The sequence below is a fragment of the Mesoplodon bidens genome (genome assembly GCF_964165515.1).
Source record: "Mesoplodon bidens genome assembly, chromosome: 4".
Taxonomy (NCBI): domain Eukaryota; kingdom Metazoa; phylum Chordata; class Mammalia; order Artiodactyla; family Ziphiidae; genus Mesoplodon; species Mesoplodon bidens.
This window is the reverse complement of record NC_138160.1, coordinates 36,920,072-36,938,796: the sequence shown is the minus strand read 5'-3', so window position 1 is coordinate 36,938,796 and position 18,725 is coordinate 36,920,072. Positions and strand designations below refer to the sequence as shown.

The 18,725-nt window shown below is 44.0% G+C and overlaps 1 protein-coding gene across 1 annotated transcript in view; it reads right to left on the bottom strand.

Moving 5' to 3' along the window:
* The window catches only part of NIM1K (NIM1 serine/threonine protein kinase), a gene marked incomplete at its 3' end in the record, with an annotated part of 47,518 nt that overhangs the window by 13,489 nt on the left and 15,304 nt on the right, over window positions 1-18,725 (bottom strand). Inside the window, exon 2 of the mRNA XM_081230808.1 lies at window positions 8,216-9,213. Within this exon, the coding sequence (XP_081086934.1) occupies window positions 8,216-8,507 (292 nt within the window). The 5' untranslated portion in view covers window positions 8,508-9,213. The remainder of the gene's footprint in view (window positions 1-8,215; window positions 9,214-18,725) is intronic.

Below are 18,725 nucleotides of genomic sequence, written 5' to 3'. Positions count from 1 at the left end.
TCAATCTGTCAGCAAATCCTGTTATCTCTACTTCTAAATACAGCCAGAATCCAGCCACTTCTCAGCCTTTCACTGCTCCCTTCCTGGTCCAAGCCACCATTCTCTCCTGCCTGGATTATTCCAATAGGCTCCTAGCTGATCTCTCCTTTTCTGCCTTTGACCCCTCGCAGCCTATTTTCAACAGAGCAGCCAAGGTGATCCTATTAAGCGTAAGCCAGGTCGCGCGAGTCACTTCTCTGCTCCCTCAGAGGGCTCGGGTTTCCCTCATAGGAAAAGCCAAAGTCCTGACTTTGCCATATTGCATATTAACCCTATGTGACCTGGTCCCTGCCACTCTCTGCTGTCACACGCCTCAGCCGTTCCTAGAGTTTTACAGGCACTGTCCCACCTTGGCGCTCTTCTGCTTGCTGTCCCCTCTGCCTGACCATGTTCCCCCACGGACTCCAAGGCCAGTTTCCTTACTCCCTTCAGTTCAATGATCACCTCCTCAGGGAGGCTGTCCCTGGCCATTTTGTCTAAAACTGCAGCCCCCAATGCTCCCTCCCTTCCCCTCTGCTCTATCTTCCTTCCTGTCACTTATCACTACGTAGCATAATGAATATTTTACTGGCTTACTTTTGTCTGTGTCTCCCCGCTAGAACATAAGCTCCACAGGACAGATTGTGGTCTATTTTGTTCACTTCTGTATCTCCAGTCCCTAGAACAATGCCTGTTACACGGGAGGTGATCAACAAATATTTGTTGAATAAATGATTTCACTTAACACTCACAACAGCCCAGGATAAGTATTCCCATTGCAGTGTAACTCAAGTTTGCGCTTTGCTTTTTCATTTATTATTGTGTCCCATGCATCCTCCATTTTACCACAGACTCTCCACAAGTGTGATTTTTAATGGCTGTGTGACTTCCATCCAAGTGCATATGCTTTAATATCCTTGAGCATTCCTGCATCATTGGAGCATATAAATTATTTTGAGTCCTTTGCATTATAAATAGGGAACTTTTTTTGTTATAGTAATACTGAATTTATTTTTAGGATGGATTCACCAAAGCCAATAACTAACCATTCTTAAAGTAAGAAAACATAATTTTATTTATTTTTAATTTACTTTTTTATTGAAGTATAGTTGATTTATAATATTGCATTAATTTCTGCTGTATAGCAACATCTTTTTTATATTCTTTTCCATTATGGTTTATCCCAGGATATTGAATATAGTCTCCTGTGCTCTACAGTAGGACCTTGTTTATCCATTCTATACATAATAGTTTGCATTTACTAACACCAAACTTCCAGTCCATTCCTCCCCCATATCCCCTCCCCCTTGGCAACTACAAGTCTGTTCTCTACATCTGTGAGTCTGTTGCTATTTCATAGATATGTTCATTTGTGACATATTTTAGATTCCACATCTAAGTGATATCATATGGTATTTGTCTTTCTTCTTCTGCCTTACTTCACTTAGTATGACAATCTCTAGTTGCCTCCAGAAAACATAATTTTAAACTGCTGTTTTAATGACCGTACTCAAGAGGAGGGACCCCTTTTTCACAACCACTGGGCCTTCTCGGTTAAGCTTTACTAGAGCCTGTGTGAGTCCCCCAGCCCTGTCCTTCTAGGAGATTATATCATGAAGAACCCACCAGAGAAGACTGCCATGCATTGCTCTCTCCCATATCTCTTCCCACCACTACTGGATTTTCCAGGGAAGTTATTATACTAACTTAATTCACCAAATATTTGTTGAATATTTATTAGTTATAATGAATGTGGGGGAAGTCTGAGGATCAATATGATACAATGTCTGACACCAAGGAGCCTATGACGAGGACATACAAGACTTTCACTATACCCCAGATGTGTTAGGCCCCAAATCTTGATTTCTCATGCATACTTTCTCTTGGGTTCCATCATGGTCATTGGGCTCCTTTACTTGACCTCCATGTACCCCCAAGTCAGTGCTTCCAGATCTGCACTCTCAAATCCACTTCTTCTTCTGTATTCACTATTCACTGCTAAGTCACTAAGGCTGGAAACCTGGGAGTCATCTTTACTTCTTCCCCTCCCTGTCCTCTCCCACTTTCCCCCATGCAGTTGACCACAGGTTTTCCGATACTCTAAGATCGTTTTCAAATGCATCCCCTTCTCTCCATCCTCACTGTCCCTTCCTTAGTTGAGGTGGACATCATCATTCATCTGCATCATTAGACTACTATTTTATTCTGACATGCCTGACTCTTGTCATGTCCCAACTTCAATTCACTTTCCTCATTGAAGTAATTAATAGTTAATCATTTTATCAACTGCTTGCTTAAAGCTCTTCAATGGCTTCCTGATACGTAAATGACAAAATCCAAATATGCAAGAAGATTCTCCATGATCTAGTCCCTGCCTCCATCACCCACCATATCTCCCACTACTCTGTGGGTACATCCCATGCACTAGCCTCATTGAATTACTCTTAAATCTCCAAACACTCTGCACCCTGGCTCAGACCTCCAGTCACTTTACATCCTCTCTCTCTGACTGGAATTCCCTTTCCTCTGTGTCCTGCATTACTTCTTCGAAAACCTCAAGACCTAATGCAAGCCTTTCCTGATCAATTGACCCTTTCCTGATTTCAGCCACAGTCGAGCACACCCTTTGTTACCTCACCCTGTGACAGCACTTATCAATTGTTTCCTGTCTGTCTCCATTACCTACTGTGACTTCCTATCGGGCAAGAGCTGTATCTTATTCCTCTTTGTGAGGCTCAAGAGAGTTTATTATATTTTTTAAAAAAGAATGAATGAACCGATGCATAAATAAATTGAGAGAGAAGAAGAAAGCCTTCTAGAAACATGAAACTAGAGTAACAGAGAAGAAGACCAGGGATGAAGGGGTCAGAAAGGACAGCAACAGAGAAAGGGACAGGCACCCATGGCCTCTTTTACTTTTGTTTGAGGCAACAGATGGGACATAAAATATTCAGAAGCTGAGTGCGTCATTTCTTTTGAGAAATTTCTAATCAGCCTAAAAGGGGACTCATGATGGCTTCAGCCTGCCCTATCAGCTTGCAAGGCCCAAGAGAATCTGAGCCATTAGCTATAAAAATAAACTCCAGCCAGCAGGGGCCTATACTGGAGCCTCCTCTTTAGGGATCCAGAGCAGCTGGTGTCTTTTTTTAAACTCCTGTCTTGGGAGCTGCCCCTGGCACAGAAACCCTCCGCTTCCCTGGGAATCTCCTCCGTTATCTTATCCAGGTTGTCCATCTTTCCTAGAAAACCTAATGACAATTCTGGGCAAGCTGGCTTTGTATGGGAACCATATTTATACAAATCGCTATTCAGACTATGCCATCTGACATGGCCTGGGAATGGGACAGGGTATTTGTAATTCCCAGCAAGGCTAAACCACTCCCTGATAAATCTCCTTCCACTGTAGAGGTAAAGATTTTAGAGGAGGGCTTCCCTGGTGGCGCAGTGGTTGAGAGTCCGCCTGCCGATGCAGGGGACATGGGTTCATGACCCGGTCCGGGAAGATCCCACATGCCGCGGAGCATCTGGGCCCGTGAGTCATGGCCGCTGACCCTGCGCGTCTGGAGCCTGTGCTCCGCAACGGGAGAGGCCACAACAGTGAGAGGCCCGCGTACCGCAAAAAAAAAAAAAAAAAAAAAAAAAAAAGATTTTAGAGGAATGTCCCTCTGTCTTTCCATCCCAGTCTGCTCCCAGTAGCCTAACGTCCCCCCTCTTTTCATAAGTTGCAATCTTCCAGTCTTACCTCTGTCATCCTCCCAGAGTTCTCACTTCCTAGTACCTACACCACCCGTCTCTTCCTTCATCCCCACATCGCTTCACGTCTGGGTCTCCCCTCACCATCTCAGTTCCTTTTGTCCTCACCTTTCTACTCTTTCCTGGGCTCCCTTCTGATAGAACCCAGAAGAGAGGTGAGCGCGGTACCAGGATGAGGCCGTCCTGGGATGAGCCTGCAAGTTGGGAGGCGAAGTCTGGGATTCCTTTTCCTGTTGCATCAGTACAATGTGCACAATGACCTGCTGTTAACATTTTCTGGCTTGTTTAAACGTGCTTGTTGAACTGATTTTTCCTCTGCCTGTGCTTTTGGCCTTCCTCTCCTTTTGTGCACCCATCCCATCCCATAAGCAGAGGCTGACATTGAGCCTTTGATAATAGGGCTACTCTGTGGCGGTTTAGGAGAGAGGAGAGCATGACAGTGAGGCCACTGAGGCCCCCATCCACACAGCAGGAAAACACCGCACTCTCTGAAACTCAAGGGACTAGAATTAAGTCAATGCTGTAATACGACAGGCGAGAAGCCTCTGGCATTCAAGAAGAAAGTCGCTACGGAAATGCCAGTCGTGGTCCTTCCTCATTCTTCTGTCCTCCTCACATAACAGCCTGTCTGAGGAATTAGACGCTCTCCTGCTCCTGGCTTGTGGTGGTTTCCCTGCTTAGCTGGTTATCGTCGCGGTGATGATATGTCCGTCCATTTACTGTGTTCTCCACTCTCCCGTCTCAGAGACGCTTCTTTGGACCTTGGGCCCTGCTGACAGTGCAGTGGGTCGTGTGACCCGAAAGGTTGCAGCTGACTTGACATAGGCAGGCCGTTGACTCAGCGGTGGCCCATCGCCGGCTGGTCGGTGAGCGATTATATTCTCTTTTCAAAATTTGAGCTGAAATACAATGAAACTAGTGGGATGGAGATGGGATAAAGCTGAGAGGTTATGTAGATATGGGACTGGAAACAATCATTCTTGGCCATATGCCTTTGGATAATTAAGCCGAGAAGGCCACTCCGCAGAAAGAAGTACGAAGTAGAGATGAGAAGCCATGCAAACCCAGAGAAAGGGGAGATGGGGAGGGTAACGTCCATCCTTGGAACGTGGCTCTACCTCCGTGCTGAGGGGCCACAAAACTCCCCTGCACACCAGTCACCCTGTCAGCGTGAGCTCATCTGAGTCGGCTTCTGTCCCATGAAACGAATGACGTGTGACTCACACAGGCCTGAAGGACCTGGACTTTTTGGAAAGCAGACTAATACTGGCACTTAATGAATACTTGCCACATGCTCTGTCTAGGTACATGGTAAATATTCAGTATATTATATCTTTCTAAAATTCGCTCCTCCTAGCAATCCTAGGCAGCTGATATATTTTCTTCACGTATACATAAAGAAATTGTGGTCTAGAATGGTAAAATAACTTGTTCGGGGGTCACACAGCTAGAGGAAAAAAGAATTGGAATTCCACGCAGGTCTGGCTGACTCCAAAGCTGATATCTTTCCACAGTAGTGCACTACCTTCTGCCACCTTCAAGACAAGGTGCCGCTCTGTTTTACACACTGTCTGAACAGGGAGGGCGGGCAGAAGGTAGGTGCTGCTTCTGAGTCTTGGTTATACACTCTATGACTTGCGCATTGTCCCCTGCTTCCCTGTTGCAGGCATTGGAGGGCAGGATCACTCCTCGGCAGTCCTGCCGCCAGGAAGGAGAATGGCTGGTGAGCAGGGTGGGGTCTGGCGGGGGTCTGGGGCTGAAGAAGGCAGTGGTAGCCCACTTGGTCGGCTTGTCCAGGGCAGCATGTGAAAGAGCTGCCCCCTCCACCCAGCACCAAAATCCTGAGGTAGCTTGCAGCGAAAAGGAAGCTGGGTTCTAACCCTGTCTCTGCCGTGACCTCGGGACAGCCACTTCTGAGCCTCCGTCTCCCCATCTGTAAAATTCAGGAGGGCTAGATGAGGTCAGTGTTTCCCGAAGTGGAACCTTGAACACTCATGGGGCATGCAGTGATTTTAGTGCATGAAAACAACCTTAAATAGCACCAAATCACAGCATAAAAATGTTATTTCCGTATCGGTTCTCCCTTCACTCTCCTAAGTAAGGTAAAGAGAAACTCACAGATGGGTTTTTGGCATGTTTTAAATTACTTTCAGTCACTTCGTAAGTTTCCTTTAATTTTTTTTTTTTTTTTTTTTGGCCATGCTGTGCGGCTTGCGGGATCTTAATTCCCCAACCAGGGATCAAACCCATGCCCCCTGCCGTGGAAGTGTGGAGCCCTAACCACTGGACTGCCAGGGAAGTCCCCCTTTAAAATTTTTTGCAAGTGGCTAAGAGAATAGATTTTAAAAGTTCTCACCACACACATACGAAATTGTAACTATATGAGGTGATGAGTGTGTTAAATGACCTTATTGTGGTAATCATTTCATAATATATACATATATAAAATCAGAACATTGTACGCCTTAAACTTACACAATATTATGTGTCAATTACATCTCAATAAAGTTGGAAAAATAAATAAACAGAACTTTGAAATTTGTGTGCATTGTATTTATTTTTACCACTACCTTCTATTCATGGGTTTTCATGACTTTAATATCAAATTTCCTTCTGAAATAAGTTTAAGTAAAAAACAGACTTGCACAATGATAGCTACCATTTATTGAGGGGCTACTCTGTGCCACTTCATATATACTACTCTGTGTACTTCATATATATTATTCCTAATTTCCCCAACAATTCTAAGATAAGAATCATTATCTCTATTTTATAGCTGAGGCAACTGAGGACCAAAAAGGCTAAGTAATATGCATGAAGTCAGATACCTAGTAAGTGACTGAACGAGGATTTGAACAGATTTGTCTGATTCTGAAGCACATGTTCTTTCCACTATCCTATCCTCTCCACTAGAATCTAATATCTGAACCTACACTAGGGAAGCAGTTCCAACACGCTTTGCTCAGACTTTAGCCCCTGTGACCTCTCTGCCACAACGGACACTCTCTCCTTTCTGAATTCCTCTCCTGGTTTGCCTTTATGCAACTTCTCCTCTCCACTTCCTGATCATGTCTTCCTCTCAATTTCTGGCCCCTCATCTCCTTATGTGTTTTATGTTGTCTTTCACTCTTGCTCTAGACTATTGAAAAGCAACATCTTTCCCAATTAGATGTGAATCGCAGCCCTAGAGCTGCTTTTATGAGTAACGTAATCAATGCTACTGGCTGCATTTTGTCAGCGCTGAGGGCTGAGGAGCGCTGTAATGTCCCCAGGTAGGTAAGGTGAGTAGGCATGAACCCAGACACTCCGGCTCAGAGCAAGATAGAAGGGGACTTGGAGCTCCAGTGACTTGGGTGTGTGTGCACGCATGTGCGTGCGTGTGTGTGTGTGTGTGTAGGTAGAGGAAGTTGTGGTACTTTCTCCATAGGGGTCAAACAGGGATGAGTGGGGAATAGGATTGGGGGTTGGAGAAGAAAAGAAAACAAAACTCTTGACACAAGAAAGAGCAGCCCTGGAGACGTGGTGGCAGCCTGAGTGCAAGGAGAATAAATGTCAGTATGGGACTCTCAGGGAGAGGGCAGAGCCCATGGGCTTTAGGAAGTCTGTAGATTGTACCGAGTTGCAGGCATTCTTCCTCTGTCCTGTGACTCTGTTATGACTATCTCCAGGCTTAGTTAGCTATATTAGAGGTAACTTGGAGAAGTGCCCACAGGGGTTGGGCAGCAAAGGGCTGCTGGTCTCTCCATACAGCTCCTCTCTGAGGCCAGAGCGGTGGGCACTGCTGGTCTAGAATCCAGAGTGACCAGCAACCAAGCAAGCGTGGCTATTTGGTAGCAAGCAAGGAGCTAACAACAATGAGAACTAGTACAGAGCAGACTGAAGCAGAGACGTTCTTGAGATCAAGTCCCTTTTCCCCAAACCTAACAGAAGCAGCAGCCTCTGGTAAGGAGGAGAAGCTGGACCCCACTATCCACTGACCATCCGGGAGGTTCCCTGTGCCACTGGTATTGACAAACAAACACAAACAGAAGTTACAAATAAGGACCCGGAATCCGAGTGGCCTTGGAACCAAGCCACACTCCCCTCCGCCTCTGCAAGGTGTAACTGGAGGGGACAGATTGCCCTCAACGTTTGAGTGACTTCACCTGCATGCTATAGTGGGAGAGTTTTTGGAGTCAAAATCATCTAAGATTAAACTGCTAAAGCCACATTTGACGTCTTTGGATCTTAGTTTCCTTATCTATAAAGTGAAATAGAAATACTGAGCTCACACCATCGCTGTGAAAATGAACTGCGGCAACAGTGGCCGGTGGCCGGCACAGGACTTGCACTTAGCAGGGGCTCAGTGATGACGCCTCACCTGCCTCCTTGGCCCTGGACTCCTAACCCGACCCCCAACCAGGTCCCAACACTCTGGGCATCACCCGTGGAGGTCGGATCCTACCTTTGGTTAAGGAGTGAATCCCGAGCTTGACCTGGGAAAAGTTCCCACTTCCGATTTCCCCTCGGATGCGGTAAAAGCCGATTCGTTTCCCCAGAGTGATCTCCCTCACCACCTTCTGGTCTTGGGACATGTCCTGGGTCAGCTTCTCGAAGGGCGTCAGCTGGCGAGGCTGCCCCTCTCCGTCCTCCTTGGCGCACTCCCTCTGGCCGCCGCTCTCCACGCTCTCTCGCCGGTCCCACCTGGCATAGCGGGGGTTCTCCAGGCCGCCTCCATTCACATACACGGCAGTCATCGTCCTCCGCAGGCCCACGTTTCCATCTCAGCAGAGGCACCGATGGGGGGCAGGCTGGGGAGGGGCCGAAGGGGCCGGGCGGGTGGGAGATGGGAGTTGACTGCCAGAGCCCTGTGTCCTTGAGAGCCAGGCAAAGACTCTTGAATGCGCAACCCCCCTTTTCAGCTTCAGCCGGGGGAGGGCAGAGGCCAGTGCCAGAACCACCTACCAGCCAAGCCCGAAGCCGCCCTCACTCGAGACCTTCCTCCACGTTGAACTTCCCAGCTCTAACTGAACCATCAGGCACACGTCCAGGTACCAGAGCCGCTTCCCTGATCAGGCTCCAAGAACTTTCTGGCTGGCCGTGCTGGTGCTCTGTGGTAGGTGGCTGTGTCCCAAAACAAAGGCTCCAGTTTGCTATTTCCTTTGATGGCCAGAGGATCTTTTGCTCTGGTGTGTAAAAGCCCCGCAGAGGCCCTCAGGTCTCTGCTGCTGGCGCGTATCTCTGACCTTCTTCATTTTGCACTTTTGCTGTCAAGTTGCAGGGCCCTGGAGACCTGATAATCTGGACCCCAGGAAAGAAGAAACTTGCAAATCAGCCTTCTGGTCACACGGGCAGCCAGAGGAGGATTAAATCCCTGCAATGCCACTTTAGCCGGCCTTTATTTAGATGAGCCTTCCTCTAAGCCGTGAGCTGTCTCAAAAATTTGGTGGGTGCTACTTCATCCTAAGAACAGAGAATAAGGAAATGTATTAGCCCATGCTAATGTACAGTACGGGATTTATAATGAATGTGAAACTGCTTGGTAAGCACCAGTCTAAAAGCACTCTACAAATTTCAGTTATGACTCATATCAGTAGTAAATGCTTGATCACATATGATTTAATAAGAAGAAAATGTACGCACACACACTCCTCGATCTACATTTCAGAAAAGCCCTCACAGCCTGTAAATATTTCTAGCAAAATAATTTTTCTACTTCTGTTTCTGGCTTGCTTTGAAGCCAGACTTTTAAAATAATAATACAGTAGGGAATTCCCTGGCGGTCCAGTGGTTAGGACTCCACACTTCCACTGCCGGGGGCCAGGGTTTGATCCCACGAGCCACGTGTCACGGCCAAAAAAAAAAAAGGAATTGGTAGGTACAGTAGAAACGCCTTTAGTAAAATCTGTCAGCTTTTCTGGTCACATCATTTATAAAATAAAGTGACCACGATGTCAAATTTTGAAATAAAATGATAAGACGATCATCATAATGACAAAGATTTCCTATCAGTTTTCAAAAGTTCTTACACTGATTCAAATAACAATGTGTTATATTTCCTTTACACTGTATGTTCTCATACACCGGCTAATTTTTCTCCTAGGCTTATTTTCTAGGTATTTCTAATCAGGTGTCAGCCTCCAGGCCCAGCAGCTCATTTTGAAGGTTCAGAAACAGGGTAATGTTACTGGAGGGCAAAGTCTATGGCCTCAGGCTTCCCTGGTGGCGCAGTGGTTGAGAGTCCGCCTGCTGATGCAGGGGACACAGGTTCGTGCCCCGGTCCAGGAAGATCCCACATGCCGCGGAGCGGCTGGGCCCGTGAGCCATGGCCGCTGAGCCTGCGCGTCCGGAGCCTGTGCTCTGCAGCGGGAGAGGCCACAAAGGGAGAGGCCACAACGGGAGAGGCCACAACAGTGAGCGGCCCGCGTTTACCGCAAACAAACAAACAAACAAACAAAAAAGATCTCCTCAGATCCCTGGCAGAAAGAGACCACGCAGACAAGAAGTGGTGTAACAATTTTAATTCTGAAAGAAACTTTAGCTTCACCTATGCAAAGAGAGTAGGCCTTTCAACAGGATGCAGTGCTCGATTGCCTCGTGTTCCTGCAGGTTCCAGAACTTCTTGGCTCTGTGTCCTTCCTGGGCCTTGCTCAGGACTCCAGGCTTGCCTCTCTCCCAGTGCCTCGCCACAATGCTGTCATTACCAACCCCAACTAGATAAGCACCTGGAGGGCAGGAACCTGCACCTTATCCTTCGAACTCCCAGGGCTCAGCCCAGTGCCTGGAAGTTTTACGATAAGCATTTGTTGAAGAAGGAATGAATTAACTTACCAACTGATTGATCGTTACATTCAGGTATGATCTATGGAGTAGAGGTAAATATTTTATTTATAGACACATAACACTATCCCAACATATACTTGAATTATCTCAGAAAGCTTATTTCAGTCCACATTTCCAAGGCCTGGGCTACCTTCTACTGGCCAATAGTATTCCTGGCCCCGCCTTCTTGTGTAGGTGAAAGCTTAGCCTGAATTCCACCATCCAACTGAGAATTGCTACAGTACTGCTTAGAAATCCCAAGTCTTCAAATTATAATGCACTGGTTAGAGAGGGAAACAGGAGCTCTCATTCATTGTTAGAGGGCATAGATTGGTACAACTGCTTGGAGAACAATTGGCTATTAAAGTACAAGTGTATGTATCCTTGCTACAGTACTGCTTAGAAATCCAAAGCCTCCAAATTATAATGCACTGGTTAGAGAGGGAAACAGGAGCTCTCATTCATTGTTACAGGGTATAAATTGGTACAATTGCTTGGAGAATAATTGGCTATAGGTATTAAAGTACAAGTGTTCGTATCCTTTGCCTCAGCTATTCCACTTGAATTTACCCTGCACGTACATTCACAAAGGTATACGTATTTCTAATATAAAGATGGCTAGATAGATATTCACTGCTGCATTGTTCTGTAGGAAAAAACTAGATATTAATTAATTAAATGCCCATCAGTAGGGACAAGTTAAATAAGTTACAATACATACATATATAAAAATAGTGGATTATTTGTGAAATAATTCCTTGTACGTGTGAAAAAGAATGAGTTATGATATCCGAGATACATTGTTAAGAGGTCAGTAGAGTTTACATAATGTGATATCAGAAGTATAAGAAAGAGGAGGGGGCTTCCCTGGTGGCGCAGTGGTTGACAGTCTGCCTGCCGATGCAGGGGACACGGGTTCGTGCCCCGGTCCGGGAAGATCCCACATGCCACGGAGCGGCTGGGCCTGTGAGCCATGGCCACTGAGCCTGCGCGTCCCGAGCCTGTGCTCCGCAACGGGAGAGGCCACAACAGGGAGAGGCCCGCGTATCGGAAAAAAAAAAAAAAAACAAGAAAGAGGAGGGTATACCTGAGAAACTGGCAATATTTACTGCATTCGAAGAGGGGAGTTGTTGGACTGGGAACCAGAATGAGAAAAAGCTGTGTATTTTTCACTATTTACTCTTTTTATATGATTTACCTTTTTTTCATGTGCATGTATTTACCTTTAAAGAGAAAATTTAAAATATGTAATATGTTGCCATCTTACACAATTGGTATACAGAAAGTTTGCTTTACTTTTGGTTATACAGGGAGATTGCCACACCTGATTGTCTAATACTAATGGACTGCTTTTAAAATCAAAAGATAATTAGGGACTTCTAGTTAAATACAGAATTTTATGCTTTCATTTATCTCTATTTCCTTCCAAACCCCCACAGTAGGAATAGGAGGGGAAAAGGCATAAACCCATAAGGACAAACAGAGTAAGTGAGGTAATAGCAGGTGTAAGATACCAACACATCTGGGGGAGATGGAAAGCAAATTGAGGAGTAGTTAATGACTCTGCAAAGACAGTGAAGAAAACTGCAAAACTGGACACGCCAATGAGATATACCTTTCTGAACGCTCAAGAGACTTCAAACTATAAGAGACCAACTACCTCAAAGTTTGGAGGATTGAAGCAGACCAAAAATGGGGATTGTCTGAATGTAGAGCAGTGAGACCCCCAGCCCCTTTCCTCCTCAGAGCCAGTTTGCTACTCTCTCTGCCCACTCCCAGGCCAGCTCAGGAGCACAAGGCACAGGAGAACCCATTAGCTCTGATCCAGTTATGGGATCACTGTTTCCCTCTTCTCTCTGCACCCCTAAACCCTTGAGTTTCCAGAATAAAGGGAAACACGTATATAATCTGCCAGGAAGGGGATTCCTCTTTTGGTTAAAGAGAAAAGATCTCCTGAAACCCATATTCGGAGGTTCTCCAACCCAAAGCCCGCCTGACCACCTACTGTGCAGTCCTCCAGGTGCCAGTTTCACTTGCAGGCAAGGAGCTTCCAATCAGATTTATGTGCCTTCTGCTTAGAATGAATGTCCAGCCAAGAGGCGCCAGACACCTGAGGAAAGGCTCCACAATGAAAGGAAGAAAGCATACCTACCCCCCTCGGCTGCTCGCCCGTGGGGTGAGGCAGGGATTCCGTGTGGCTGACAGGGTCTTGGTGCACTGGCCACGTGTCAGGCCTGAGCCTCTGAGGTGGGAGAGTCGAGTTCAGGACATTGGTCCACCAGAGACCTCCCAGCCCCATGTAATATCAAATGGCGAAAGCTCTCCCAGAGATCTTCTTCTCAACACTACCCAGCTCCACTCGATGACCAGCAAGCTACAGTGCTGGGCACCTGATGCCAAACAACTAGCAAGAGAGGAACACAACGCCACCCATTAGCAGAGAGGCTGGCTAAAATCATAATAAGTTTACAGACCCCAAAACACACCACTGGACGTGGTCCTGCCCACCAGAAAGACAAGATCAGGCCTCATCCACCAGAACACAGGCACTAGTCCCCTCCACCAGGAAGCCTACAAAAGCCACTGAACCAACCTTACCCACTGGGAGCAGACACCAAAAACAACAGGAAATACAAATCTGTGGCCTGCAAAAGGGAGAACCCAAACACAGTAAGTTAAGCAAAATGAGGACACAGAGAAATACACAGCAGATGAAGTAGCAAGGTAAAAACCCACGAGACCAAACAAATGAAGAGGAAATAGGCAGTCTACTTGAAAAAGAATTCAAAGTAATGATAGTAAAGATGATCCAAAATCTTGGAAATAGAATGGAGAAAATATAAGAAACATTTAACAAGGACCTAGAAGAACTAAAGAGCAAACAAACAATGATGAACAACACAATAAATGGAATTAAAAATTCTCTAGAAGGGATCAATAGCAGAATAACTGAGGCAGAAGAATGGATAAGTGACCTGGAAGATAAAGTAGTGGAAATAAATAACGCAGAGCAGAATAAAGACAAAAGAATGAAAAGAATTGAGGACAATCTCAGAGACCTCTTGGACAACATTAAATGCACCAACATTCGAATTATAGGGGTCCCAAAAGAAGAAGACAATAAAAAAGGGACTGAGAAAATATTTGAAGAGATTATAGTTGAAAACTTCCCTAATACGGGTAAGGAAATAGTCAGTCAAGTCCAGGAAGCACAGAGAGTCCCATACAGCATAAATCCAAGGAGAAACATGCCAAGACACATATTAATCAAACTATCAAAAATTAACTACAGGGCTTCCCTAGTAGCGCAGTGCTTGAGAGTCCTCCTGCCGATGCAGGGGACACAGGTTTGTGCTCCGGTCCAGGAAGATCCCACGTGCCACAGAGCGGCTGGGCCCATGAGCCATGGCTGCTGAGCCTGTGCGTCCGGAGCCTGTGCTCTGCAACGGGAGAGGCCACAATAGTGAGAGGCCCGCGTACCGCACACACACACACACACAAAAATTAACTACAAAGAAAAAGTATTAAAAACAGCAAGGGAGAAGCAACAATTAACATACAAGGGAATCCCCTTAAGGTTAACAGCTGATCTTTCAGCAGAAACTCTGAAAGCCAGAAGGGAGTAGCAGGACATATTTAAAGTGATGAAGGAGAAAAACCTACAACCAAGACTACTCTACCCAGCAGATTTCATTCAGATTTGACGGAGAAATTAAAACCTTTACAGACAAGCAACGGCTAAAAGAATTCAGCACCACCAAACCAGCTCTACAACAAATGTTAAAGGAACTTCTCTAGGCAGGAAACACATGAGAAGGAAAAGACTTACAATAACAAACCCAAAACAATTAAGAAAATTGTAATAGGAACATACATATCGATAACTACCTTAAATGTAAATGGATTAAATGCTCCAACTAAAAGACACAGATTGGCTGAATGGATACAAAAACAAGACCCATATATATGCTGTCTACAAGAGACCCACTTCAGACCTAGGGACACATACAGACTGAAAGTGAGTGGATGGAAAAAGATATTCCATGCATATGGGAATCAAAAGAAATCTGGAGTAGCAATTCTCATATCAGACAAAATAGACTTTAAAATAAAGACTATTACAAGAGACAAAGAAGGACACTGCATAATGATCAAGGGTTCAATCCAAGAAGATATAACAATTGTAAATATTTATGCACCTAACCTAGGGGCACCTCAGTACATAAAGCAAATGCTAACAGCCATAAAAGGGGAAATTGACAGTAACACAATCATAGTAGGGGACTTTAACACCCCACTTTCACCAATGGACAGATCATCCAAAATGAAAATAAATAAGGAAACACAAGCTTTAAATGATACATTAAAGAAGATGGATTTAATTGATATTTATAGGACATACCATCCAACAACAGCAGATTACACTTTCTTCTCAAGTGCTTAGGGAACATTTTCCAGGATAGATCATATCTTGGGTCACAAATCAAGCCTTGGTAACTTTAAGAAAATTGAAATCACATCAAGTATCTTTTCTGACCACTACGCATGAGACTAGATATCAATTACGGGAAAAGATCTGTAAAAGATACAAACACATGGAGGGTAACGAATACACTACTAAATACCAAGAGATCATGGAAGAAATCAAAGAGGAAATCAAAAAATACCTAGAAACAAATGACAATGAAAACACGATGACCCAAAACCTATGGGATGCAACAAAAGCAGTTCTAAGAGGGAAGTTTATACTAATACAACCCTACCTCAAGAAACAAAAAACAGGGCTTCCCTGGTGGCGCAGTGGTTGAGAGTCCGCCTGCCAATGCAGGGGACATGGGTTCGTGCCCTGGTCCAGGAATATCCCACGTGCCGTGGAGTGGCTGGGCCCGTGAGCCATGGCCGCTGAGCCTGCGCGTCCGGAGCCTGTGCTCTGCAATGGGAGAGGCCACAGCACTGAGAGTCCTGCATACCGAAAAAAAAAAAAAAGAAGCAAGAAACAGCTCAAATAAACAACCTAAACTTATACCTAAAGCAATTAGAGAAAGAAGAACAAAAAATCCCAAAGTTAGCAGAAGGAGAGAAATCATAAAGATCAGATCAGAAATAAATGAAAATGAAATGAAGGAAATGATAGCAAAGATCAATAAAACTAAAAGCTGGTTCTTTGAGAAGATAAACAAAATTGATAAATCATTAGACAGACTCATCAAGAAAAAAAGGCAGGAGACTCAAATCAGTAGAATTAGAAATGAAAAAGGAGAAGTAACAACTGACACTGCAGAAATACAAAGGATCATGAGAGAATACTACAAGCAACTCTATGCCAATAAAATGGACAACCTGGAAGAAATGGACAAATTCTTAGAAAAGTACAACCTTCCGAGACTGAACCAGGAAGAAATAGAAAATATAAACAGACCAATAACAAACACTGAAATTGAAACTCTGATTAAAAATCTTCCAACAAACAGAACTCCAGGACCAGATGGCTTCACAGGTGAATTCTATCAAACATTTAGAGAAGAGCTAACACCTGTCCTTCTCAAAGTCTTCCAAAATATAGCAGAGGGAGGAACACTCCCAAACTCATTCTACGAGGCCACCATCACCCTGACACCAAAACCAGACAAAGATGCCACAAAAAAAGAAAACTACAGGCCAATATCACTGATGAACATAGATGCAAACATCCTCAACAAAATACTAGCAAACAGAATCCAACAACACATTAAAAGGATCATACACCATGATCAAGCGGGGTTTACCCCAGGAATGCAAGGATTCTTCAATATATGCAAATCAATCAATGTGTTACACCATATTAACAAATTGAAGGAGAAAAAACATATGATCATCTCAATAGATGCAGAAAAAGCTTTTGACAAAATTCAACACCCATTTACGATAAAAAACCCTCTAGAAAGTAGGCTGAGGGAACTTACCTCAACATAATAAAGGCCGTATATGACAAACCCACAGCCAACATCATTCTCAATGGTGAAAAACTGAAACCATTTCCACTAAGATCAGGAATAAGACAAGGTTGCCCACTCTCACCACTATCATTCAACATAGTTTTGGAAGTTTTAGCCACAGTAATCATAGAAGAAAAAGAAATAAAAGGAATACAAATCGGAAAAGAAGAAGTAAAGCTGTCACTGTTTGCAGATGACATGATACTATACATAGAGAATCCTAAAGGTGCTACCAGAAAACTACTAGAGCTAATCAATGAATTTGGTAAAGTAGCAGGATACAAAATTAATGCATAGAACTCTCTAGCATTCCTATACACTAATGATGAAAAATCTGAAACTGAAATTAAGAAAACACTCTCATTTACCATTGCAACAAAAAGAATATAATACCTAGGAATAAACCTACCTAAGAAAACAAAAGACATGTATGCAGAAAACTCTAAGACACTGATGAAAGAAATTAAATATGATACAAAGAGATGGAGAGATATATCATGTTCTTGGAATGGAAGAATCAACATTGTGAAAGTGACTATACTACCCAAAGCAATCTACAGATTCAATGCAATCCCTATCAAACTACCAATGGCATTTTTTAACAGAACTAGAACAAAAAATTTCACAATTTGTATGGAAACACAAAAGACCCCGAATAGCCAAAGCAGTCTTGAGAAACAAAAACAGAGCCGGAGGAATCAGGCTCCCTGACTTCAGAGTATACTACAAAGCTACAGTAATCAAGACAGTATGGTACTGGCATAAAAACTGAAATATAGATCAATGGAACAGGATAGAAAGCCCAGAGAAAAACCCACGCACATATGGTCACCTTATCTTTGATAAAGGAGGCAAGAATATACAATGGAGAAAAGACAGCCTCTTCAATAAGTGGTGCTGGGAAAATTGGACAGCTACATGTAAAAGAATGAAATTAGAACACTCCCTAATGCCATACACAAAAATATACTCAAAATGGATTAAAGACCTAAATGTAAGGCCAGATACTATAAAACTCTTAGAGGAAAACATAGGCAGAGCATTCTATGACATAAATCACAGCAAGATCCTTTTTGACCCACTGCCTAGAGAAATGGAAATAAAAAGAAAAATAAACAAATGGGACCTAATGAAACTTAAAAGCTTCTGCACAGCAAAGGAAACCATAAACAAAACGAAAAGACAGCCCTCAGAATGGGAGAAAATATTTGCAAACCATGTAACTGACAAAGGATTAATGTCCAATATATACAAGCAGCTCATGCAGCTCATTATCAAAAAATGAAACAACCCAATCCAAAAATGGGCAGAAAACCTAAATAGACATTTCTCCAAAGAAGATATACAGATTGCCAACAAACACATGAAAGGATGCTCAACATCACTAATCATTAGAGAAATGCAAATCAAAACTACAATGAGATATCATCTCACACCTGTCAGAATGGCCATCATCAAGAAATCTAGAAACAATAAATGCTGGAGAGGGTGTGGAGAAAAGGGAACACTCTTGCACTGCTGGTTGGAATGTGAATTGGTACAGCCTCTATGGAGAACAGTATGGAGGCTCCTTAAAAAACTACAAATAGAACTCCCATATGACCCAGCAATCCCATTACTAGGCATATACCCTGAGAAAACCATAATTCAAAAAGAGACATGTACCAAAATGTTCATTGCAGCTCTATTCACAATAGTCCGGAGATGGAAACAACCTAAGTGCCCATCATCAGATGAATGGATAACAAGATGTGGCACATATATACAATGGAATATTACTCAGCCATAAAAAGAAATGAAATTGAGCTATTTGTAATGAGGTGGATAGACCTAGAGTCTGTCATACAGAGTGAAGTAAGTCAGAAAGAGAAAGACAAATACCGTATGCTAACACATATATATGGAATTTAAGGGAAAAAAATGTCATGAAGAACCCAGGGGTAAAACAGGAATAAAGACACAGACTTACTAGAGAATGGACTTGAGGATATGGGGAGGGGGAAGGGTAAGCTGTGACAAAGCGAGAGAGAGGCATGGACATATATACACTACCAAACGTAAGGTAGATAGCTAGTGGGAAGCAGCCACATAGCACAGGGAGATCAGCTCGGTGCTTTGTGACCGCCTGGAGGGGTGGGATAGGGAGGGTGGGAGGGAGGGAGACGCAAGAGGGAAGGG